The 24,129-nt window shown below is 58.4% G+C and overlaps 2 protein-coding genes across 2 annotated transcripts in view; both read left to right on the top strand.

The window, feature by feature from the left end:
* The window catches only part of CCDC13 (coiled-coil domain containing 13), a 29,115-nt gene extending 19,363 nt beyond the window's left edge, over positions 1-9,752 (top strand). The window contains exons 10-15 of the mRNA XM_057706262.1: positions 45-184; positions 693-776; positions 2,849-2,971; positions 6,765-6,919; positions 8,916-9,030; positions 9,592-9,752. Coding sequence (XP_057562245.1) covers positions 45-184; positions 693-776; positions 2,849-2,971; positions 6,765-6,919; positions 8,916-9,030; positions 9,592-9,751 — 777 coding nt within the window. The 3' untranslated portion in view covers position 9,752. The remainder of the gene's footprint in view (positions 1-44; positions 185-692; positions 777-2,848; positions 2,972-6,764; positions 6,920-8,915; positions 9,031-9,591) is intronic.
* A 7,032-nt stretch (positions 9,753-16,784) lies between these two features.
* Positions 16,785-23,956, top strand: HHATL (hedgehog acyltransferase like). The gene is made up of 11 exons (XM_057706264.1): positions 16,785-16,897; positions 17,302-17,369; positions 17,913-18,026; positions 18,153-18,347; positions 18,717-18,926; positions 19,155-19,326; positions 19,798-19,942; positions 20,059-20,094; positions 22,809-23,010; positions 23,408-23,549; positions 23,730-23,956. The coding sequence occupies exons 1-11, from the start codon at positions 16,792-16,794 to the stop codon at positions 23,852-23,854; spliced, it is 1,515 nt and encodes a 504-aa protein (XP_057562247.1). The 5' UTR covers positions 16,785-16,791; the 3' UTR covers positions 23,855-23,956.
* Positions 23,957-24,129: the final 173 nt, after the last annotated feature.

Genomic DNA, 24,129 nt, shown 5'->3' with positions numbered 1-24,129 from the left:
TAAGCCAAAGCCCTGAGAATGGAACCCACGTCTGTTCCCTGCAGTATCTTCGGAATAAGGGAGTAGGTGAGGGGTCCAGTGGGCCCGAGGTCAACCCAGCCTCCTCCAAGTTCCCCGAGGACCCGGGCCCGACCAAGTCCCCGGCCTCAGCGGGAGACCACGCTGGCAGGCTTGGATCTTCTCGGTAAGAGAAAGTGGGATGGTGGGGTTGGAAAGTGAGTATTAATTCTTCAGAAGAAAGGACGGGCAGCCACGGGTGCAATGTTAGGGTGTCTGTGGTGCTGTCTTTCCGATGTGTGCCTCCCCACCCCTGCACCCCACCCCAGCCCCCGCCTTCCATGGGCCCTGATCTGCATGAAGGAGCCAGCTAGGTCCAGATATTGTTACTTCAAGAGTGTCTGGTTGCCGCTCCCTGTAAAATCCGCTCCCAGCTGGCCTGGAATCTCACCTGCTTCTAGGATTCTCAAACAGACCTGTGTTGCATTGTTTGAGGCTCTGATGTCCCCTGGTTCTGTCTTGTTTTGAGCAAAGCAAGAGCTCTGGAAAGGAGGGCAGCAAATCCCCAGGGCTGCTGCAAGGGCCAGCACTGGCCACCCCCCTGCCTCCCCAGTTCCCTGCTGGCCCCTGCCCCCCCTCGCAGCTGGGCCCAGCCTGCCTGCCTGCGCTGATGCGCCCATCCTGCCTTCGCACAGCTCCGTGACCAGCCTGGGCCACACGCTGGTGGAATCTGCTCTCACGTGGCCTTCCCTGCACAGTCCTCATGGGGCTTCACCCAGGTAGGAACCCAGGCCCCCCCGGCCCTCACAGGCCTGCGCATCCCATTACAAGCACAGGAAACCAGGGCCGGGCCAAGTCCAGGGACCCTCCCAAGGTTCCGTAAGGATGCGGAGGGTCAGGGAGGGCCAGCACCTTATGCGGTGATGGGACAAGTGGCTGCAGACCAGAGTCCTGGCCTCTGATGTGCAGTCTAGTGGTCCTTCCTGCTACCACAGAGTTAATGTGAGGAACCTCCCAGGGCCTGGAGCCCAGCACCTTCCCTGCCTCCTCTTGCCCACTGAGAGTCCATCTCTAGGGGGAGAATTTCATGTCATATGGGTCCCCACTTTAAGCCACTGATACCCCTCAGCTTTCTGGCCCCCTCTTTGTTGATAGAACCAAGGCTTAGGGATTCAACGGGCCCTTTGTTCTTCCTGCCAGCTCACAGACAAAGGGTGGCTTTGTCCTGCCTTGGAGCCCTGTCCGGAGCCCTACCCACTGTCCGCTGGAGCCATGCTCCTGCTGTCAGCCGCAGCCCCCACTCCTCGGGCAGGTCAGCTCGGGTTCCGGTCAAGGCCTCGGAGGGGCCCTCATGTCACGTATGACTTGCTGTATGGCTCTTGGCAAACCAGTCCTCCTTGGGAGGCCTATTCCCCAAGAAGTGCCTGGGATACTTCTGGCCTGACATCTGGCAGCACAGGTCCCATGGGCCAAGGCCACCCCTGCAGATGCCCCACCCGGCAGCCTGGGCTCACAAGGGCACTGGGGGAGAGGGGCCCGACTCTGAGCCTCAAGGGCCCATGCCACCCTCTCCTCACACCACAAGGAGAACAGACAGGCTCTGTCGTCCTGAGGTTGTTGTCACAGTAGCAGATGCAGGAAGATGGACGAGATGCCCCCAAGGTCCCTTCCAGGCTTATGTGCCATGACCTTTGCACTCCACAGGGATACAGGAGCCAGTGTGCCCTGGGCTACCCAGACGGCTGGTTCCGGAGCTGTTTCTTCCACAACACGCAAATATTTACTGAACCCGACCCCGTGTGGGCCCTGCCGTCAGTGACAGGACAGACGTTCATGGGGTGGGAGTGACCCCAGAGTGTGTCTATCTGGGCTGGCGTGGTGGCTCGTTCTGATGGGGTGCCCGGGAGGCAGGCGGGGCCTGGGGATCAGCGCCTCCCCCAACACGCGAGATCACAGAGGTGATTAGAGTAGGGTTTTCCCAACGGCGCTGTGCACGCAAATCAGCGGAGGACCTGCCGGGTTAGATGCACGTTCTGCAGTCCTTAGAGCCCATCTCAACCACCCCCTGTTCAGAGGGAGGGCTGGGGCCCAGAGAGGGCAGCCAGGCAGCCTCTGGGCTCCAGGCCCCAGCCCAGCCCTCCCCACATCCTATGATTCTGGAAGAGCAAGTCAGCGTCACCAGGGTCTCCCTGGGAAGGGTGAGGGCACAGCAGAGAGCAGCTTGGCACTCGCATGTGGGCTCTGGGGAGTTGGGGTGGTGGACAGAGCTCACCTGTGGTCCCAACCCCAGCCAGCAGGTGAGGCCCCGCGGTAAGGAGGGAACCGGTTGATGGGCTGGATCAGGGCTGGAGAAAACTGACCAAATTACAAAGCAAATGTCCAGCGTCCAGGAAAGTGGACTGGGTGTGGGGCCATGCCAGGAGATACAGGAGGGCCAGGGAAAGCTGGCAGGGAGACAGAGGCTGAGCCCACCTGGCACTGAGAGGGGTGGCCAGATCCCAGCCACACAGGTTCCCAGGGCACCCCCAGGTCCCCAAGAGCCAACTTCCATAGCAACCAGACTAACTCCAGGCCCCTACAGGGACTGGATGGACAAAGGTGCTGATGAAACTATAGCCCTGTGGGGTCTGGCTTTGGAGCCAGCTAAGTGAAGTCTAGAGACTTCAGCAGGGCCAGGAATGGTAGACTGAGGAGAAGCCAGCGGGAGAGTCCAGGAGGGACTGGGCTGGCTTCCTTCTCTCTGACTCCTTCCAAGGACCCCTGAATGTCCTTCCAGTGCCTCCCACCACCACAGGGATAAGCGTCTCTTCCGGTAAGCCTTAAATGACCTCTGCCCCACCTTGGTCCCCAGGTTCTCGGACTCCCCAGAACAGAAAGCCTGGCAGACACAGGTGACAGAATTCAAAGCCCTCTGGCAGGCCGCCGAGGTGGAGCGCGACCGGCTCACCGAGTTTGTCGCCGTCCTGCAGAAACGGTAACACCTGGCGCCAGGGATGCCCTCTCACGGGCCTAGGTGGGCTGGGGGCGGGCCGCCTGGCCCAAGGGCCTCCCTCTTGGACAGAGGCCAGGCGGCGTCCATGACTGGGTCCCCCTCACTGGTGAGTTTGGCTCCCACGGTGGCGGTTCCGGGCATTCCCGGCCCCATCTCACGTGCCTCTCAAGTGCCCCTCAGTTTCAGGGCCCCGGTGTCACACTTGTGGTTTACGCTGTCCTACATTGCATGCATGTGGCTGTGAGGTGGGTGTCTCACGGGAGGGACTCTCTGGAGGAGGTAAATCAATCCGATCAACTCACCAATAATGGAGGTCCAGGATGAGCATGGCACTGTACTCGGTCTCACTGGAGGCTTTGATGGGAAGAAGTCCAGGTCAGACCGAGGTCTGGAACTACAAAGAGGAAGAGAGCCACTGACAGACGGGGAGCTGAGACTTCCCTGGTTGGGGGAGGGAAGCGTGGGGCCCGAGGCAGTGGACCAGGGGGTTTGGTTTCCTCCAACGGGTTGTTGACAGATTTCTATTCAGATAAATCAGTGTTCCTCGCTCAAGTGACCCTTTTGGCAAGACTTGCAGGTGCCCAGGCCAACACATGGCCTAACCACGTGACCTCCACACTGAAAAGTATGAAGGACACCACTGAGTGTCTGCCCGAACAGGCTGTGTCACATGTCCACCAGGGCTCTTTGGTGACGGACAGCAGAAACCAATTCTGGCTAAGTTAAGGGAAAGCAGAGCGTGGGAAGGTGCTGGCTGACTCCAAGGTGCAGGGCAGAAGAGGAGCCCAGGACGGTCCACCAGAGATCTTGGTGGCGGGAACCCATTCCTGGGCCACTGGAGTGACACAGGCCCAGTGGCTTTCGGCTCTTGTGCCAGTGGGTTCTGGGAGAGGTTTAGCTGGCCTGGGTAGCTCACACGTCCACCCCTGGACACAGGCCAGGCACCCTGACTGGAAGGACCTCCATGTGCTCACACAGTGGAGGAGGGGGGGCAACTCCCTGGCAGTCCAGTGGTTAAGGCTCTGCACGTCCACTGCAGGGGGCACGGCTTCAGTCCCTGGTCAGGGAACTAAGATCCCACGTGCCGTGTGGTGCAGCCCCACCCCCCCAGCCCCCCAAAAGAGAGGAGGGGCAGCTTGCCAAAGGGAAAGATGGAGTACAGTCACCAAAGAAGCTGGGGTGCTGCGATGGCTACTCCCTAAGCAGCTTTGTTTTCTTTTCAATAATAAGTACTTACAGAGGGTATGAATTTCAGACAGGCTGAAACAAATGAGAAAAAGTAGTGTTAATTCTTTTTCTGTCATTGAAATATAACGGATAGTACAAGCCTCTAGCCTACCCAATGGAAGAAACATACTCAATTATGACTTTCTCTTCCATTTCCTTTGAGTGTCTTTCTTTCTATTTTTTAAAATTTATTTTATTTATTTATTTTGGCTGTGCTGGGTCTGCGTTGCGGCGCACAGGCTTCTCTAGTTGCGGTGTGCGGGCTTAATTGCGGCATGTGGGATCTTAGTTCTCCAACCAGGGATCAAACCTGGCCCCCTGAGTTGGGAATGCAGAGCCTTAATCACTGGACCACCAGGGAAGTCCCTGGGGTGGGGGGATGTGTGAATCAAGGTGACTCAGTTATCTACTGCTGCATAATGAACCACCCCAAACCTAGTGGCCTCAAACACGCAAACACAACGGTCTACTCTTTCTTACCATCTGGCGGGCGGCCTCGGTAATTCCGCTTCGCGTCATGCCAGCTTCATCACTCACCCATTCAGCGCGCCCAGCAGGGGCGCCTCCATTCTCCCGTATGTGGCCTCTCTCTCCACGTGGCCCCTCACCTTCCGGGGCCTCTCCACGCAGAAGTGGGATGAGGGTGGGGCAAGCAGGCACCTAGGGCACAAACGTAAAGAGACACTCACTCTCAGAGTCACACATGTGGGAGTCTCTCCCAGCCGATACCCCAGACCTTTGGGGGACCTGAATTTCAAATTGTATTTGACTTTCATTACTTTTTATTTGAGTAGCTACATGTGGACACGAGGCGGCAGCTCCTGTGTTAACCAGCACCACCCCAACACATTCTACCACATTCCATGGTGTGAATATGTTACCACTCATTTGGTCTCTCCCCTGTGGATGGACCTTTAGGTTGCTTTAGCCTTTTGCTTTTGCAAATAAAGCTTCAGGGAACATGCTCGAGCAGACTGTGTTAGTAGCTGTATGCCACGCTGGCATACCGTTTTGTGTCGGTAGTTGTATTCTGTTCAAGATTGTTACCATTCTGTTCCTTCTCGACTCTTCACCAAGGTGGGAAGATCACTTCTTCCAACACTGCACGTACGCACCCCGGCTTTCATTCTGACTTGCATGTGTGTGTATGTGTATGTAATCCTTTGCTTGGGTGAAATCTCAGAGAGTCCTGGCCTTCTAGCTGAGCCTTCAGTATCACAAAAGTCTGAAATGCCATACCTAACCACAAGAAGGACCTCAGCCCCAGCCCCAGTGAGATGAATCAGATCCTGCAGTGAAATAACCAAATAACGAGGTCTTCAAAGCCCATGAATTTGTGACAGGCATACAGAAAATAATAATAATAAATAATAACAATAATAACAACAACAAACAGAAAGCAGTCACTAACTCCAGGAAAAGCAAGCAAATAAGAAGGAAAATGTAATCGTGGGTATCCTGCCTGTCTGAATAACTGTCCTAATGTAACCCCGTGATAGACGGGATTTTGTCTTCCGTGCCCTTCCCCCTGCTCTTGTGCCTGTGAATACTTTACATTATGTGGCAAGAGAGACTCTGCAGATGTAATAATCGTCACGGACCCTGAAATAGGCAGATTATCCTGGATTACCAGGTGGGCCCAATCTAATCACTTTTGAGCCCTTAAAAGCAGAGAAATGTCTCCAGCTGGGGTCAGTCAGATAGATGCTACGGAAGCAGTTAGAGTCAAAGCACGGAAAGGGTATCTGGCTGGCTTTGAAGAAGGAGGGGGCCAAGTAGCCTCTAAAAGATGAAAGTCACCCAGCCAACAACCAGCAGGAAACAGGGATTTCAGTCCTTCAACTGGAACTGAATCTTTCCAACAACCTGGACAAGCCTGCAAGCAGATTCTCCCCTAGGAACTCCAGGTAAGAGTCTAGGTTAGCCAACACCTTGATTTTGGCTTGTGAAACCTGGAGCAGAGAAACCAACAGAACCTGCTGAACTTCTGACTTACAGAACCATGTGGCCATAAATCTGTGTTGTTTTACGCCAAGTTTGTGGCAATTTGTTACAGCAACAGTAGGTAACTAACACACCACCTAACATAAATTGAGCCAAAAAATGGTAATATAACTGCAATGGGAGGTGGAGAAGCAATTCTGTTTGGCAGGGAGAGAGTACTAAAATAAAACTCAGGTTGTATGACAGGAAGTCAAAAAATTATATTTAAGCCTTAAAAAACAGCCGCATAAGCATCTGTAGAAATAAGGCAGTAGTGAAAGAAACAGATAAAAGTGGTATAAGCGGTTGCTTCTGAAGAGCAGAAATTGCAAGTGAGGAGGGGTGGGGAGAGGCTGCGTTTTTTTGTGGGTTTTTTTGTTTTTGTTTTCATTTTAAGCTTTGGAGAGATTATATGGTTTTTCAATGTACATGCCTATGTTACCGTAAAAAAAAAATAAGGAAGAATGAGCCCCATGCCCACCGGTGTAAGGTGTGCCCGCCTCTCTGAGAGCCTGAGCAGGTGGGGTGCCCGGGAGCACGGCAGCCCCTGCTCTCTCATCGCCAGGGTGGAGGAGAGCAACGGCAGGCTCCTGGAGTCGGAGAGGAAGCTGCAGGAGGAGCGGCACCGCACTGTGGTGCTGGAGCAGCACCTGGAGAAGATGCGCCTGGAGCCTGGGAGGACGTCAGCTTCGCAGAGAGCAGCCCCCAGGAGCAAAGCAGGTAGGGCCAGAGGTGGGGCCACACAGGCTGACGGCGCTCTGGGGCTCCTGGTTCTGACTAGGGGCCGGGGTTTGGACACGCAGCAGCAGGGGCAGGCAGAGCTCCACCCTGACGGAGGGGCTGACTGGTGCTGCTGACCGGTTCCTCCCTCTGGCCTGAGCCCCTTACTTTCCAAGGGCAGGACCCTAAGATCGCTTGTGTCACTTCTGCTTCCGTCCCGGTGGCCAGATCCTAGTCACATGACCACACCAGCTGTACTGGACGGTTTAGTTGTCCTAAACTAAAAGGCTAGTTCTGTTGCTCTAACACAGCGGTTCTTAAGGTGCAGTCTCCAGACCCGAAGTGGCAGCGTCCTGTGGGGCTGGGGAAGTGGGGGTGCAGGACGCCAGAACCAGAAGCCATTTCTGAGGAGGAAGAATCTTCAGTGTGGAGAGCATGAGCCTGCCTCTCTCCGACACCCCCACCCCAACCCCTCCGGGCTCTGGAGGAGAGGTACTGCCCCCACGTCGCTGCGTCTCACCCCGTACGCGCCCCCACCCTGGCCAAGGACACTCAGGTCTGTTTCCCAGCACAGAGTTCAGAACATTTCAGAAGGACATTCCAGAAGTAGGGCACAGAGGGAGAGTGGTCCCCTTCTCTCACCAGCAGGGCCAGGACTCCAGGAGCCTTCCAGGAGCTGCTGAGAGTCCGGGCTGGGGAAGGTCCTGGGGGCTTAGCCCCGCTGGGCTCTCAGGAGCAGATGCCTTAGGAACATAGTGTCTGCAGGCCTTGGACTCACCTTCTGCCAGGTGGCCGAGCTCCCAACTAGGGAGACCTGAGCCACAGCAGAAGAAACCACTGTGGTCCTGCCTGGACAGTGAAGGGCAACTGTCTGGGGAGAAAGTGACCATGTGGCTTCTGTCCAGGCTGGTCTGTGACACGGGAAGAGCACCGACCCTCTGGGGGGCATAGCACACCCCTCCAGGTACGGTAGGGAGCCTGATTGTGGGATGTGGCCCCTCATGGCAGTTCCACACCAGTGGGGAGGAGAAAAATAAATGAGTGAAAGATGGTAGGTCAGATGGTGGCGGGTGCTGTGGCTTAGAGCAGAGGAAGGGGACAGGAGGTACACAGAGCAGCTGTTTTCTATGGGGCGGCCACCCTAACAGATGAGCTGACATCTTAGCAGAGACAGTGGAAGGACGCAAGGATGTGGCATAGATACTAGAGGGAAGAACAAGTGCAAAGGCCCTGAGGTGGGGGTGTGGCTGGAGGCTTGGAGGTAGTGAGACTGGATCATGGGGAGGGGAATATGAGGTGAGGTAGGGATGTCACAAGGTGCTGAGGAGGGGGTCCCATCACACAGGCCTTGAGGGCCAAATGTGTATTCACTGTGGCCTCACAGAGCTCTAGAGGCAAGAACTATTATCCTCGTGTTACAGGTGAGGAAACCACCTCAGAGAGGTTGATGGTTAACCTGGGGCCACACAGCAGGAGGTAAAAGCCAGGTCTGCTGATGCCAAGTGATTTCCTCTGCTCCATGCCGCCCCTGAGGGCCTGATCAGCACAGAGGTTTTGTGATGCTGTGACAGTGCTCAAGTTCCCCACCAACTGGGCTTTGATTTCTTTCTCTGAGCACTCTTTATCCCCTGGAGCCAGCCACCCTGAATCCCCTGTATGTATGGACGGAGACTGGAAGTGGGGGACCCACTGGTAAGAGGGCATCAGATGTGGGGACAGCCTAGACTCAGACTCCGCCTGCAGGCCAGACCTCAGGCCCAGCTGCCTTCCAGAAACTTGTAAAGTGCAAATATGGAGACAGTAATGAGAGGAACCACCTCGGTACAAAGCAGGCAGTCAGGGCCTGGAGGGGGGGCAGCCCTTATCCTGCACCTTCAAGGAGGTATAATGTTTCAACAAGTGGAAAAGCAGGAAGTGGACAGTTGGGGGCTGGAGCAGGAAGGGTTAACACAGGGCCATGGCCTCATCATAGAAAGTGGCCACTGCTGCCCCGCAGGTCTGCCCAGCTCTAACACCAGGCACAACCCGAATGAGAGTGAGAGGAAGGACCCGTCTTCCGCCCTGCTCTCCAACGTGCCCGTGGAATCCCAGATGGAGGAGCTGACCACCAGGTGCTCCCTGCCCCGTCTTCTGAAAGGGTGGTGTTGTATGGGTGGAGGTGCTTTGATAAGCAAGGGATCATGTCCCTCCCCTGTTGATTTCTATTTGCCTATTAGGCTGATCCTGCCGGGTCCTGGGTTCTGGGCCTGCAATTCAGCAACTGGCCATCAGAGGGCAGAGAGACCCAGCCATGACCCTAAAGATCCCATGGTCCCAAGAGAAGTTTTATCAAGTGTGGGTTACTGAACCCACTTTTTGAATTCAATTAAACCTTTTAAGGTCAAAATGCAGTGGTGGGAAAGGAAAAGGGGAAACCTCTATAAATTAGTACTCATGCCTGAGGCAGCCAACATTTGGGGAAACTGCTGGGTACCAGGCCCAGTAGCTGTGGGTGGGCCCAGAGAGGAATTCCACATGGTATGCCCCCAGGGGTCCCTGAGAGGAAGTCAGAGAGTACCCTGAGTCTGCAGAGCAGCCGTGCTGGCAGCCCCATTCCCAGGGCCCTCTGCACACATGCACACACACACGTGTGCCAGCTCGGCTGCGCTGAGCCCTCTCTGTGTGTGGTCCAGGCTGGCCATCCAGATGGAGGAGAATGAAATGCTGAAGGCTGCCCTAGGCAGTGCCCTGCGGGGAAAGGAGGAGGACTTCCGAATGTACCATGAGACCCTGGACCAGGTTAAAGGGGTCTTCCTGCAGGCCCTGCGGCAGCAGAAGGTGGACAAGCACTAGGATGGCAGCCCAGTGTCAGCCTGGACGGATGGGGCAGCCTCAGGCCTTGAGAGGATGAGACTCTACCTGAGGACTCCATCTGCTCCCGGAAGCCAACCTGGGGCAGCCGGCTGGGCCCCTTCTCCCAGAAGAGGCTCTTCAAGGGCGACCAGAGCCAACATCCCATGGCAGGAGGGCAAAGGAGAAGCCCTGGGCATGCTTAGCCATGGCAGGGGAGGAGGCCAGCAGCGTGTCAGCATTGTCAAGAGCTCTGAGACAAGAAGCCAGCTGTGAATGGACAGATGCAGTCCCCTAGGCAGGTGCTCACTGCCCTTGTCCGAGAGCCTAGCAGGGGACCCTGCGTGCCCACAGGGCTCCACATGTGCAGGAAAGCCCAGAGGGCTCCAGGCTAGAAGCATCCCCAAGGCCACCCAGCCCCACCCCCCCTCCCTCACCAGAACATCCTCACACCCTACTCCCACCTCCATGTGGGCATCCCCACCCTCTACAGACTCGGGAGCACCACGCTCCTGGCCACCTTGTCAGCCTGCCCCTTGGCGCGCTTCCTTAGATGCAGACCCTCAGCCTTGTAATAATAATGATAATTTTCATGACCACTGCAGCTCCCAGTGAGTGGGCACCTACTGTGGAAACCTGACCCCATATAGACCTCTAGTAACCCAGGGGGTTATCACCCTATTTTACAGATGGAGAAACTGAAGCTCACAGAAAGACACGGAGCTAATATTTAACCCTGGCCTGGCTGCCTGCAAAAGCCAGGGTCCTCCAGTTGATTGGATTACCCAGGGTGGGTGTGCAGCTCTGTCCCCCTGCCAGCTGCTTGAAGAAGTACCTCTTTTTACTGCAGCTGGTGGGTGCTGGTGGCAGAGTGCAGAGGTGGAGCTGGCTTGGAGCTTTGGGCAGGGGGATTTTGAGGCAGTGGGTCCAGGCGAAGGCATGGTGTACCTCCCTCACCACAGCACAGGAGAGCCCCCAGACCCCTGTGTGACTGCTGCAGTGTCACCCTCTGAATCGCAGTCACTGCCAGGGGAGGGGCGGCTCCACGCAGGGCAGCCGCACCCCCCGACCCCAGACATCCTGGCCACAAAAAGACGCAGCTGCACACAAACACCTCGACCCAGCAGCATGAATCGTTTATGGGTACCACATGTGCCAGCAGACGGCCGACTCCACGCTCACAGGCCCTGCCTGGCCATCTCCCTTAAGGTGGGTCAGAGAAAATCCTCCTTCATAGGAAAACGGAGGACGCCTTCCCCCTGATGGCCTTCACGACGCTTGCTGGGGGTCTCTAGGCCTGTCACCCCACGCAGGGCCAGGGCTCCGAGTGGGGGGCCAGCATGGAGTCCCTCCTCAGCCCCGTCCCTGAGGAAGCGCTCGAGCAGATGCGGTCCCAGAAGCCCCAAGTGGCTTCCCCTAAGGACGGGGTTTTCACCATGTGGAGCCACACATGTGAGTCACTGCCCAACAGACACGAGTGGCTGGTCTTCACGAGCGGGAATGTGCGTCCACATCCACACACGTGTGTGTGGAGGGGCCGGCTTAGAGCAGGTCTGCTGCATTCCCCCAGCAGAATCCCTCTTCAGGACTCGCTGAGTTAAAAGGTGCCAAGCCCTAGCGCAGCGACTGGCACACAGTAAGTGCTCAATAAATAGCCCTCAGTATGACGTCTATCCTACAAGTATTTGTCGAGCAACTCCTCTGCCCCAGGCAAGGGGGTGCCGGGTGCGGCGGACTCTGTCCCTGAGCTCCTGGGAGCCCCAGATCAGCTGGGGAGACCGATTCCCTAGGGCACCATCTGCCCAGCCAGCTGGCCATCAAGCAGTCATCGAGTGCCAGCTGCATACCAGCCTCTCCAGGCCTGTCAGGGGCCTGGGGGCGAATCTGACTTGCTGCTGCTGCCTTCAGGGAGCTGCCGGTCCAGTCAGAGAGGCGCGGGAAACACATGGCCACGATGCAGCGGGAGGGCTTCGGGCGGGGCTGGGGGACGCAGAGACGTAGCATCTCAGCGCCTCCCACCTTGCCTCCGGCTTCCAGGCTCAGTGCCCAGGTCTGGGTGGGGCGGGGGCTGTCCTTCCAATCTCCCTGAGGTGTGGGTGGGCGCGAGTGGAAGGGGGAGGCCCGGGAGAAGAAAGGGCTGTCAAGAGGGCCACGGATGGGGGCCCTGAAGACCTAACGCAGGTGGCCCGGCTCAGCGCGGGGCAACCTGGTGTGTCCAGCTTAGTGCCTGTGGCCTCTCCCTCCGAGCAGCGCCGAGGTCCCCGCCACGGCCCTGAGGAGGGCGGGCCTCCCAACCCTCAAGCAGGTGGGCAGAAGGGGGGCTGGGCTTGCCTTTCACAGGTGGAAGCACTGCGGTCCCTGCCAAGAGCCACAAGGTGGGGGGAGCAGGAGACGGGTGCCTGGAGAGGGGAGGAACAAGCAAAGAGGCCACGGTTGCGGGGAGAGGCCTCCCGTGAGGACTCTGCTTGGCCGCACCCCAGGCTGTGGGCCTGGTTGCTCAGGTTCCCGTGTGGACAGGTGAGACCTAGTTGAGCCATGGGTGCGGCTTGGCCACTGTCCCCGTGGGGGCCTCTGGGGACAGCTGAACTGGACAAGGCTGCAGTCTGGCTCAGGCTGATCAAGCCCCAAACACATCCCAATGTCCCTGGGCCCTCCCCTGCATCCAGGAGCCCAGGCCAGGGCAGCCCGCAGCAAAAGGACTCCTCTGGCCCCACATCCAGTGGCCAGACCCAGCCTCCCCGCGCCCTCCTCCAGCGAGCCCACGGCCACCCCCTCTCCTGCATACACGCCGTATCTCCCACAGTCCCCAAGCCTTATGCACACTCACACCGTACACACATGCCATAAACAGCATACCACACACACACTTTCCCCGCATTTTTACTTTAAGCAACAACGAGAAACAAATGAAAAGGACTCTGAGACTGGAGATACCTGGCCCCCTTGCCCATCTTTCCCAATAGCCCTGCTGGTCTCAGCCCAGTCGCTTCCTGCCCCTCGTTTTGTGGGCACCAGGCGCCCTCCCTTACAACCCCTCACGAGAGGGGAGCTGGCCTCAGGCTGTCCAGCCCCAGACCCGAGGGGCCCCCCTAGCCGTCCACCCTCCTGCCATCCCCACAAGCCAAGCTCCCTACAGGCCCCGCTGCGCAGCGCTCACCTGGTGGACCTCTCCTCCTGCTGTGTGTGAGTGCTGCCTGTACAGGCCTCTGGAGGGAGGGCTCTCAGCCTCGCTAACAGCCTCTCTTTCTGAGCAGTTCAGTGAGCCAGGCCCTGGCCATGGAGTGAGTTGCTGAATCCCCGCAAGAACCCAGTGAGGTCAGGGCCGGCAGTGTGCCCAGTATCTGAGTATCTGAGGCTCAGGGAAATGGGCTGCCCCCAAGGCGGAGCTCAGGCTCAAGTCAGCTGGCTGCATCTATGCTCTTAACTGCGAAGCCAGACCGCCCCGTCTGCTTCCCAGAGCCATTCTCCTCGAGCCTCACAAGGGTGGCCCAGGCTGGTCTCAGCCAGCACCAGGTGTGGGTGAGCTGGGTTCTTGCCCCTGCAGGACAAGCAGCTCCAGAAGCTTATGTGGTTGACCCAGCGACTTAATCTAACCTCCTTGTACATCAGTTTCCTCTTCTATTAACTAGGGAAAATGGTAACAACCCCTTCCCTAGAGGCTGGGGTGACATGGAAAAGAGTTAATCTACGTACAGCCTTAGAACCATGCCTGGCTACTGTGATTAATTTATTCCTCCTCTAACAACCACTGACTCTGTGCTCAGGTGTCGCACCTCCTCCAGGAAGCCCTCCCTCACCCCCACAGTCTGGCTCAGGCACCCCTCCCTGACGCTGTCCTCGAACACCCATGATCTGTGACTACAGCCCCCACCCAGCCCCTACAGTGCAGTAATCACGGCTCATGCTTCTCGGAGTCAGGGGCCAGCCATGCAGGACTCCGTGTCACTTTGTGGGGCGCGTGTGCTGGGAGGAAGCCCACTGCCTGAAGGTACTGAGGGAAGGTAGAGGACTCTCCCTCCCAGGCCTTGCTCAGGCCCTGGAAGTGCCCCTGCTGGGGTCGGGGTAGGAGAACACTCTTTCCTCCTCTAGTCTCAGCTGAGCCTAGGACTGGGGTCAGCACGGGCTCCAGGACCTGTCCTGTGACTGGTTATAGGCACACAGCCCCTTCTAACCCCCAGACCCCAGACCCTGCCCTCCATGCACATGCATAAACAGACCCCACAGCCTCTGAGATCCTCACCCCGAAGGACCCCAGAGTGGCTGGATCCCTGCATGGCACCGGCCTTGGGGAGGTTGTGAGGGACCGTGGCACACTGCCCACCACGGAGCTCTGAAGTCCTGCATCCAACCAAGCATCACGTCCAAGCAGCTGGGCTCTGGGGCTGTGGGGGGGTGGCCTTCTGGATACCCCTGTGCCTCAGGTCAGCTGGGCTGAGGCCTGGGCTGCCCCTTCCCAGAGCGAGGGCCCCGTCCCCCAGCAATTCTCTCCCAGAGGAGTCGCAGTGGCTTAGGGACACTGCTGTCTGCCTGCACCCTGCCACTCCAAGGACCCACTCAAGCAGCCCTGCCAGCCCCCCTCCACCAGGGCAGCCCCCTATGGAACGGGGCTGGGGCACGGGGTCCACACGGCTCCTGCCAGCTGCAATTCCCCTGGGCGGGTCCGTCCTCCCCCAGGCACTAATGCCCGGCCAGCCAGGACTCTCTGCACAATGAAATGGGCCAGGGCAGGAGGCTAGGTGGGTGTGCTGTGGGACAGACTTTGGCAGTTCACACGTAAAGGTGTAAGCTGGAATTCATGGAGTTGAATGTGAAAGTGTGTGCGTGTTGTGAGTCTGTGTGTCTGCAAGGTGGGGACAGAGCTCACAAGCCCGGAAAGGCCAGCAGGGGCCACCTGGAAGGCTTCCTGGAAGAGGGAAGTCCCAGCTAGCGGTGAGAGGGAGACACAGGCTCTACAGACCAGGGGAGGCAGGTTGAAGTGAGGTCCAGGTGTCCCTGTCTGAGCCTACGCCCAAGGCCGCCCCTCTGCCCCCCCCAACCCTCCCCGCAGCTCCCTGTGGCCGGCAGCTCTGCAGCACTCGGCTCTGCTCCGCTTCGCTCCGCTCCGCTCCAGGAAGGCCACCTCCTCCCTGCCCTCCTCCTCCCCCCACCTCCTGCTGTCACCACTCACCGTTCATAGCCTCGAGGGGGTGGGGACCCCAGGGCTGGACACACCCCACCGTGGCCCCAGAGCCCAGCTGGTCGGACGGTCGCACGGTCGGACGCAGGACCCCGGAGCCCCGAGGTGGGCAGTGTGCCAGGGTCCCTCACAGCTTCCTCAAGGTCAGTGCCAGCCAGAGACGCAGCCACTATGGGGTCCTTGAGACCCGCAGAGCCCACCCCAGGCCGCTCAATGCAAACCTCAGGCCCCAACGCGGGTTTACTCCAGGTGTACCTGAGGTGGGCAGGTCAGCGGGCAGGGGACATGCCTTTGTCCACAGGCGGGCCCAGGTCCGGGGTCTATCAGGAGAGGTCCCAGGCTGGGGGCCAGACCTGGCTATGCTCACAGAGGCCTCACTGGGGACACCCGGCACCGGCCATGGGGAGCTAAAATTGGAAAGTGGCGAGTGGGAGGCAGCTGACAAAGCTATTTCTCAGGCTCTTCACCGTGCTCCGGTTTCAAGCTTCTGCTCCATTAACCCGATCCTCAGGGCCTCCCTACCCCCACCCGGCCCATGAGACGGTGCCTCAGTCCTCAGGCCGGCGGTGTAGAAGTCAGGTTCGGCAGCCCCCTGGTAGGGGTAGGGGCAACGGATGGTCTTCTCCAGTCAGAGATTCCAGGGGGGCTCACTGAGAACACTCAGTCCTGTCCCTGGTCCACTGTGTGACCTTGACAGGTCTCTGCACCTCTCTGGTCCATGAGCCCTCCATCTGTGTAATGGGGAGAATGCCGACTGTGGGGGCCCTGGAGAGCTGCTTTCAGAACTGGTGAGAGAGATTTGGAGGAGGATCTAGGGCAGGAGAGAGGGCCTCGCCAGCCACCTCTGGCTCAGCCCAGCCCGAAAGGATGCCTAGACATGTTCCTCCCTTTAATTTGGGCCCTGAGTCTGTCACCCTTGCAGCCCTTGGGAAGGTCCGGGGTCAGGCCGGAGCAGGATAGAGAGGGCAAAGGTGCTAGCTAAGGTCCCAAGGATGACCCAGAAGGACTCCTGGGGATGAGCTAGGCCCTGGAAGGAGGGAGTGGCCAGGCTCACCCTGAGCCCAATACTGGTCAGCACCTTGGGCAGCGGCCAACACACTCCCTGGTGCCTGCCTGGCCCAGCCTAGCCCCACACCCACTACCCCAGGGCACCTCTTCAAATAGCACAGCCTCCAGCCAGTATCCAGGGCCTGAACACACAGAGCACTGAGAGAGTGGGCCGGTGCGGCCACGGACACAGGCAGGAACCAGGGACGTGACAGGCTGGGGCTCAGGGGCTGTTTGGGGTAACTGGAGCCAGTGAGAAGCTAAGGGTTGAATGAGAGGTATAGAGGTTTGGTGATGGGGAGGTCACGGGAAGTAAAGGCAGCTTAGGAGGGTGTGGGAATCAGAGAAGGGGGCCTGGAGAGGGTGGGGTTTTGTCAGGAGTTGAGAGAGACTTACTGAGCGGAGTGGGAACCCTGGAGGCCAGACATATGACTGAGGTGATGCAGAGGGAGTTTCTCCACATGAAAGTCACCTGAGACCTTGGAGGAGCAACTTGAGCAGAGGGTGGGGACCGGTCCATCTGAAAGGTACGGAGGAGTGAATGAAGGTGAAGAAGGCAGGCTGAGGGTGAAGATAATGCTTTCGAGAGCCTTCAGCGGGAAGGGTGGGAGCTAGAGTAGCAGCCGGGCCCCCAGATGGTAGGGGTCCTGCAAGGAGTGGGAGATGGGCGGGGAGAATGATGGCATGAGGTCCCCAAGGGGCAGTCTCTCTTCAGACTGGGGTCCCCATCACCTCAGTGGGGGACCATGAACTGAGCTAGGCAGGGCTGGGGGGCAGCAGTGCCCTCACCCAGTCTGTCTCCCGCAGCCTCATCCAGGCTATGGGGATCAAGACAGCCTTGCCCGCGGCGGAGCTGGGCCTGTACTCCCTGGTGCTGAGCGGGGCCCTAGCCTATGCTGGCCGGGGCCTCCTTGAGGCTTCACAAGGTAACACCTGGGCCCCGGGGCAGAGGCGTGGGATCCTCCTTCCCTTGGGGATCTCAGGGCTCCACCCAGCAAGGCCAGAAAGTTAGAGGCTCAAGACTCAAAGGCAGTTCCTAGGCCCTGGGGGTGGGAGTTGAGTCAGATGCACTCACAGGGCGACTAAAATGCAGAAGCACCAACACAGACCTAGACAGAGCCAGAGAAAGAGAGAGAGAGAGAGAGAGAAAGAGAGAGAGGCTCAGACACTCAGGGATACAGACACCTGGCCCCAGACACACAGCGAGACCCAGAAAGCAGCCGAGGCAGAAAGAGACACAGACCCTCTCCCCTACCCCCAGGGTGGCATCAGCCTTGCCACAGAGGCAGGTGTGGGTGTGAAGGGCCCTGAGACCATACTCTGTTCTCAGGTGGGGCCCACAGGAAGGCTTTCCGGGAGTCTGTGCGACCCGGCTGGGAGTACATTGGCCGGAAGATGGTAGGTCCCCCACACGCCAGGGTCCCTGACCAGGGTCCCAGATCCCTGGCACATCTCTCCTGTCCCAAACCTTTCCCAACCCTCCCCTGTTCCCAGTGGTCCCACATAACAGAGGGCTCGCAGTGGGGAGGGTCTCTGGCTTGAATTTCAGCATCTTCAGTTTCTCCACGGGCCCCTCCTCTGTCCTCCTGGGGCCAAGTCAAGCCGGCCCCAGACCCTGCTCCCTTAGGAAACAACCCGAGACGTGCTTCAGCAGGGCCTCCAGCACCGTCCTCCCCAGGAAGGACGCAATAATGGTGGAATGTCAGGCAGTGTGCTGGGCAGGGGGGAGCTTCGAGCAGCAGGGCAGCCCACATGCTGCCCCTGTTCCTCTCGACCTCCTCCTAGTACTTCCCTCAGAGGGGAAGGCAGGGACCTCAGCCATTGCTCTCCCCTAATGCATAAGAAGACTGTGGGGGCAGGGAAGGGGCTGGGACTCTGACCAGCCCAAGTTCCAGCCCACTCTGCCCCCGCCCCACCTTAACCTGCCGGGGCCTGCCCCAGGACGTGGCTGACTTCGAGTGGGTGATGTGGTTCACCTCCTTCCGCAATGTCATCATCTTCGCCCTCTCCGGACACGTGCTGTTTGCTAAACTCTGCACGATGGTTGCCCCCCAGGTGAGCTGGCCTGGAGCCACCCCAACCTCCCCCTCCCCTGCAGCTACAAGGGCTGTGGGGAAGCCAGTCTGGGGTCCCACCTCCGTTCACATGGAGAGGTAAACGAAGCCTTCTTCCTGTCCACAGCTCCGTTCCTGGATGTATGCTGTGTATGGGGCCCTGGCCGTAGTGGGGACGATGGGTCCTTGGTACCTGCTGCTGCTGCTTGGCCACTGTGTGGGCCTCTATGTTGTCTCACTCTTGGGCCAGCCCTGGCTCTGCCTCGGCCTCGGCCTGGCCAGCCTGGCCTCTTTCAAGCTGGACCCCCTCATCTCCTGGCAGGTGTGCGCTGGGGCGGGGCAGGGCTGGAGGGTGCAGGGATAGGACCCCAAACCTCTCACCCCATCCAAAGCCTTTGCCTCCTAAGTGTCCCCAAGCATTTCCTTCCCCTCCCACCCATCTTCAAGCCTGTGGCCATGGCGCACGCCCTGCCCACAAGGTGGTCACCTCCCCCGCAGCAGAGACGTGTCCAGCTCGTTCCCTGCTCCACCACAGCACTTAACACGAAACTGGCCCTTGGTGGCCAGTGGTGATGGGTGCTGGCAGAGAGGCAGATGGCAGGGCCAGGCTGGGCCCCTGTGGGAAGCGGGGTGGGCTTCCCAGAGACAAGGGGCACCCTGGTGAGCTGGTGGCCTGTTCTCTCCCATCCAGAGCGGGTTTGTAACAGGGACTTTTGATCTTCAAGAGGTGCTGTTTCACGGGGGCAGCGGTTTCACAGTGCTGCGTTGCACCAGCTTTGCGCTGGAGAGCTGTGCCCACCCTGAGCGCCGCTACTCCCTAGCTGACCTGCTCAAGTACAATTTCTACCTGCCCTTCTTCTTCTTCGGGCCCATCATGACCTTTGATCGCTTCCACGCTCAGGTGAGGGGACACCCTGTGGGCTTGCAAGCCAGGACTGATTCCCCCTGGCAGGCCGTGACCCCTCCTCAGACACCAGAGGGGCCCGTGTCTCCCCTCTCAGGGCTGCCAGGATGACGCCGCGTCTCCCCTCACCCTTAGATCCCCAGACAGTTAGCTGGTGACGCACCACTCAGACAGGACCCCTCCCGCAGGGCCTGCCTCCCCGCTCAGACACTTGGCGTCCCTCAGGTGAGCCAGGTGGAGCCGGCGCGGCGAGAGGGCGAGCTGTGGCGCATCCGGGCCCAGGCGGGCCTCAGCGTGGTAGCCATCCTGGCCGTGGACATCTTCTTCCACTTCTTCTACATCCTCACCATCCCCAGTGACCTCAAGTTCGCCAACCGCCTCCCGGACAGCGCCCTGGGTGGGTGCGCGCTGGGCCCAGAACAGGGCCTGGGCCTGGGCCGCCGCTTCCGATAGAAGGACACACAACGGCGGCGTCACAGCTGGGGAAGCGGACGCCCCAGGGGACACAGCACCCATCCAAGGGTGGGGGAGCCGGGATCTATTCTTTGAATTGCGTGGGACTTGGAGGTAGCGTTGCCCTGTGAGGCCCGGAGGGGTATCCGACAGAGGCCGCCCCCCTCACTGCGGCCTGGGGCTGATTCCCACAGCCCGGCAGGGTCTCCCCGGGGCCAGCCCCTCCCCCCAGGAAGTGGAGGCGGGGCCTCCGTGGGGGCGGTCCGGGCGCAAGGACCTCCCCCAGGAGCTGGGGAGGCCGTTTCCGTAGGGGAGGGCCTGGCTCAGTGCCCCTCCTGGATTTGGGAAGGCCCGGGGCGCGGTGGGGGGCGGGCCGGTGTGACGCCCCCGGGCAGTGACGACCCCCTGTCCCCAGCTGGCTTAGCCTACTCAAACCTGGCGTATGACTGGGTGAAGGCGGCCGTGCTCTTCGGCGTCGTCAACACCGTGGCGCGCCTCGACCACTTGGACCCGCCCCGGCCTCCCAAGTGCATCACCGCGCTCTACGTCTTCGCTGAGACGTGAGTGCGAGGCCCGGGGACGCGCCCCCGGGATCCCCACCTCCCCTTAGCCTCTTCCCCCAAGCCCCGGAGCTCGGCTCCTGGCCCATTTACACCCTTCTGCTCTCCTCCCACAGGCACTTTGACCGTGGCATCAACGACTGGCTTTGCAAGTGAGTTGGGGTGGGGTGGGGGGATGTCACAGCCATCCCCCCGGTGTCTGAACAGGGCAGTGTCCAGGTCGGTCCACCTTTGTTTTCAGAGATCACCCCTGGGCCAGAGGAAGCAAGGAGGGAGTGAGGAGGTCATCGCAGAGGTCTAAGTGAAGGACAGAGGTTTGGTCTTGGGTGAGGGCCCTGGAGGTGAGAGAAATGGTCAGAGTGGAGACACACAGCAGGCATCCTGGACAGGACTCGGCCATGGATTGAGGGCAACAGGAAGGAGAGGGAGATGACTCCCAGGAAGTTGTGTTCCTGGAAGGACTCTGGTTGAAGGGAGGAGGAGGAGCCTGCAGAAGGGCCTGAAAGGGGTGGTCAAAGGAGCAGGAGAGACGTCAGGACCATGGGACACCCTGGAAGCTAAGGGAGGACCATCCTGGCACGTGGGGGCAAGTGGGTCACATGCTGCTGGCTTCAAGGAAGCCAGAGACCAAGCGTGAGTGTTGGTGGCATGGAGAGCAGGGGCTGCCGGGGGAGTGAGGGGGTGGAGGAACCGCAGGGGAGTTCCTGTGTGGACAACGCCTAGAAGAAGCCTGCTACGAAAGGGGGACACACAGAAGTGGCTGAAGGGAGAAGTGGGTGTTTTAAAGACAAGAAATAATGGGACATGCTTGGGTGCTGAGGGGAGCTATTCAATAGAAAGGAAGAAGTTGGCAATGCAGAATAGAGGGGTGATTGATGGGGTGAGGTCCCTGAAAAGGGAGGAGGCGATGGAACCAGTGCCAGGCAGAGGTCTAGCTTTGGGACAGGGAGGAGGAAGGAAGGCCAGTGTAGGTGCCAAAGAATGGCAGGTGAGTGTTGAAAGGTGAGGGATTCCTCCTGAAGGCTTCCGTTTTCTCCATGAAGTAGGAGGCAAGGTCATTAGCTGAGAGATGCAGGGTTGGGGATGGAGGGAGGTACAGAGATGCTGCCTCCCTCCTCTGCCTAGAGCACCACCCTCATTCATACTTGCAGGAGAGATGAAGGTGGAGTAGCCACTGCAGAACCAGGGAGAGGATGCTGGCTAGAGAAACCTTGGCATTGACAGCTCAAGTGGGGTTGGAGGTAGTGGATTTATGGATTCTAATATGTGAAGGTGTGGGATTTTTCCCATCAGGGCCTCACTTCTTGGGTGCAGGTGAGGAGAAAGTGAGCGACTTTCCCAGATGGGTGAGAAGGAAGAAGTGAGGGAGAAGGGTTTTTAGATTATTTGTAATGATGATTCACTGAATATAAGCCTGTTAAGAAGGGTGGTAAAAATAGGAGGGGGTCACGAGATGAGGAAGGTGGGGGGTCGGTAAGATTGAAGAAGTGAAGCTAGGGAGTCAGGTCAGGTGGGGCTGGTGAAGGATGGGAATTAGGAAGGGGTCAAACAAGTGGTGAAAAAGTTGGGGTGTGACCATGGGAGTGGGTGACTGAGGTGGAGTGGAGAAGTAACCGTTGGAAATGAGGAGGTCAAGGAACAGACAGACTGGTTACACACTGGGTCTTCTACTGAATTTATTTAACAAATAGCTATTGAGCACCTGTTATGTGCCAGGCACTGTTCTAGGCACTGGGGATACAGCAGTGAACATGGCAAAGAGCCTGAACTCATGGAACTTACAGTCTAGTGGGGAGAAAGAGACCATGAACAGGTTAAAAAAAAAAAAAAGATAATTTTAGAGAGTGGTAAGTGTTATGAAGAAAATAAAAAAGTGTAATGGGATAGAAGCTTCCTTAGTTGGGGTCTGGGCAGGCCTCTGTGAGATGAACTGAGACTTGACTGATAATGAAATTTGGAGAAGAGAATTCCAGACAGAAGGAACAACAGGTGAAAAAGCCTTAAGACAGGAACCAGCTGTGTGTGTCTGAGGGTCAGAAAGACCCATAAGGGGAGAGCACAGTGAACAAGGGGGAGAATGGTGGGTGATGAGGTCAGGGAGTGAGGCAGAAACCAGACGACGTGGAATCTTCTAGCCATAGGAAGGTGGTTGAGTTTATTCTAAATGTAATGAGCTGTTGGGGGAAGGTGTGACTGTGGAAGTGAGGTGATCCCGGTTTCACTCTTAAAAGATGCCTCTAGCTGCTGTGTGGACAGTGGACGGTAGGGGGCAGAGGCAGAAGCAGGGAGATGACTTCAGAGGCTCTTTCAGTAACCTGTGCGAGAGGAGGTGATCGCCGGGACTAGGGCGGTGTTAGTGGAGGTGGTGAGCAGTGCTCAGGACTGAATGGAGCCCATAGCATTTGCTGGCTTGGGTGTGAGTGGAGAGGGGACTTGAGAACCCAAGATGGCACCAAGGCTTCTGGCCAGCAATTGAATGGATGGTGGTGTCATTAGCTGAGATGGGAATGAAGCAGATTTGGGCAGGGATGGGGGAGTCAGTCATTCACGTGAGATGTCTGGTAACAGTTGGATATATGAGTCAGGAGAGAGACTAGGTTAAAGAGACAGAGTTGGGGCTCTTCGGCCTTGAGACAGGATGCAGAGTCTTGGGCCTGGATGAGATCACTTGGAGAATGAAGGTAGCTAGAGAAGACAGGAAGTTCAAGGCTGAGCCCTCCACATTTTGAAGTTGGATAGAGGAGGAGCAGCCACCTGAGGCCCAGAATGTCGAATGTGCCTGGGATGATAGCATTGAGGAAGCTGCCCGTCTCCCACCTGCCTTTCCCCATACTCCCACTGGCCCCCCTTCCCACCTTTCCTGCAGGTACGTGTATGACCACATTGGTGGGGAGCACTCTGAGGTGATCCCAGAGCTGGGGGCCACCGTGGCCACATTTGCCATCACCACTCTGTGGCTTGGACCTTGTGATATTGTCTACCTGTGGTCATGCCTTAACTGCTTTGGCCTCAACTTTGAGCTCTGGGTACAGAAGCTGGCGAAGTGGGGACCCCTGGCACAAATTGAGGTGAGCAGGGAAGGTCTGGGGCTGGGTTGGTTGGGGCACTGGAGGGGGTGGCACTGCTGCTCCTAGGAGTCTTCCAGCCACACTTGGCTCCCAGTCCAGAACTTTCTCACTGCCACCCTCCTGGCCATCAGGACCATGACTCCCCCAGTGGGTATCTGGCCCTCCCTTACCTTCTGCAGGTTGGAGGCACCTGGGCCTGGCTGTGTTGGTCAGGCCCTTTCCTCTCTCCAGAGCTCAGTTTCCCATCTTTAACCAGGAGGGAGAGCTGGCCTGGGACTCTCAGAGACACGGCATATCCCCAGGACCCGGTGGCCATGTGGGCAAGGCCTCGGACCTGCCATGTGCACTTTCCCCTGGGCCTCTCGCCTCACTGCCAATGTTTTCGTGGACCAAGCAGGCCTCTCTGTCGGAGCAGATGTCCCGCAGGGTCCGAGCCATCTTTGGGGCCATGAACTTCTGGGCTATCGTCATGTACAACCTCGTAAGCCTGAACAGCCTTGAGTTCACAGAGCTGGTGGCCCGGCGCCTGGTTCTCACAGGTGAGGGACAGGGACACGGAATGTGCCAGGAGTCAAGCTCAAGGACTGTGACCTCCTGAAATGTCCCCACCCCACCGCAGTTCCCCAGGGACTCAGCAGGGAGGGACATTCAACTGGGGAGAGAAGAGTCACTGGGGGGGGGGCCTGTTTGCAGGCACCCATGACCTCTTCCCCACACAGGGTTCCCCCAGACCACGCTGGCCGTCCTGTTTGTCACCTACTGTGGTGTCCAGCTGGTGAAGGAGCGAGAGCGAACCCTGGCGCTAGAGGAGGAGCAGAAGCAGGACAAAGAGAAGCTGGAGTAGGGGGGAGGGGGAGAGGGAGGGGCTCAGGTCAGCTATTCCAGGGCCCTGGTCCAGGTCAGGCCAGACGGGGCCTGCCCGATAGAATAAAAGACTTTTCTACCGCGGTGTGGCTCTTCCCTGCCTCTTCCTCCAGCAGTCTCCTGGCTCCCTGTCCAGGCTGGGTGAGGAGCTGGAGGTTCAGGGAGGGGGGTCAAGCTCTTGGCGTACACAGAATATGCAGGAGACACATGTGGAGGGCAGAGACCACCGACCTCGGCAGCCCAACAGCTAAACAT

Source organism: Hippopotamus amphibius, chromosome 13 (assembly GCF_030028045.1).
Source record: "Hippopotamus amphibius kiboko isolate mHipAmp2 chromosome 13, mHipAmp2.hap2, whole genome shotgun sequence".
In the NCBI taxonomy this organism is placed as follows: Eukaryota; Metazoa; Chordata; class Mammalia; order Artiodactyla; family Hippopotamidae; genus Hippopotamus; species Hippopotamus amphibius.
This window is presented reverse-complemented; position numbering and strand designations above follow the sequence as displayed.

Excerpts from the sequence above, each read along its gene's own strand:
- HHATL (XM_057706264.1), top strand. The coding sequence starts at position 16,792 with ATGGGGATCAAGACAGCCTTGCCCGCGGCGGAGCTGGGCCTGTACTCC. Across the intron at positions 16,898-17,301 it reads CCTCCTTGAGGCTTCACAAG|GTGGGGCCCACAGGAAGGCT; the intron begins GTAACACCTGGG and ends CTCTGTTCTCAG. Across the intron at positions 19,327-19,797 it reads CCTCCCGGACAGCGCCCTGG|CTGGCTTAGCCTACTCAAAC; the intron begins GTGGGTGCGCGC and ends CCCTGTCCCCAG.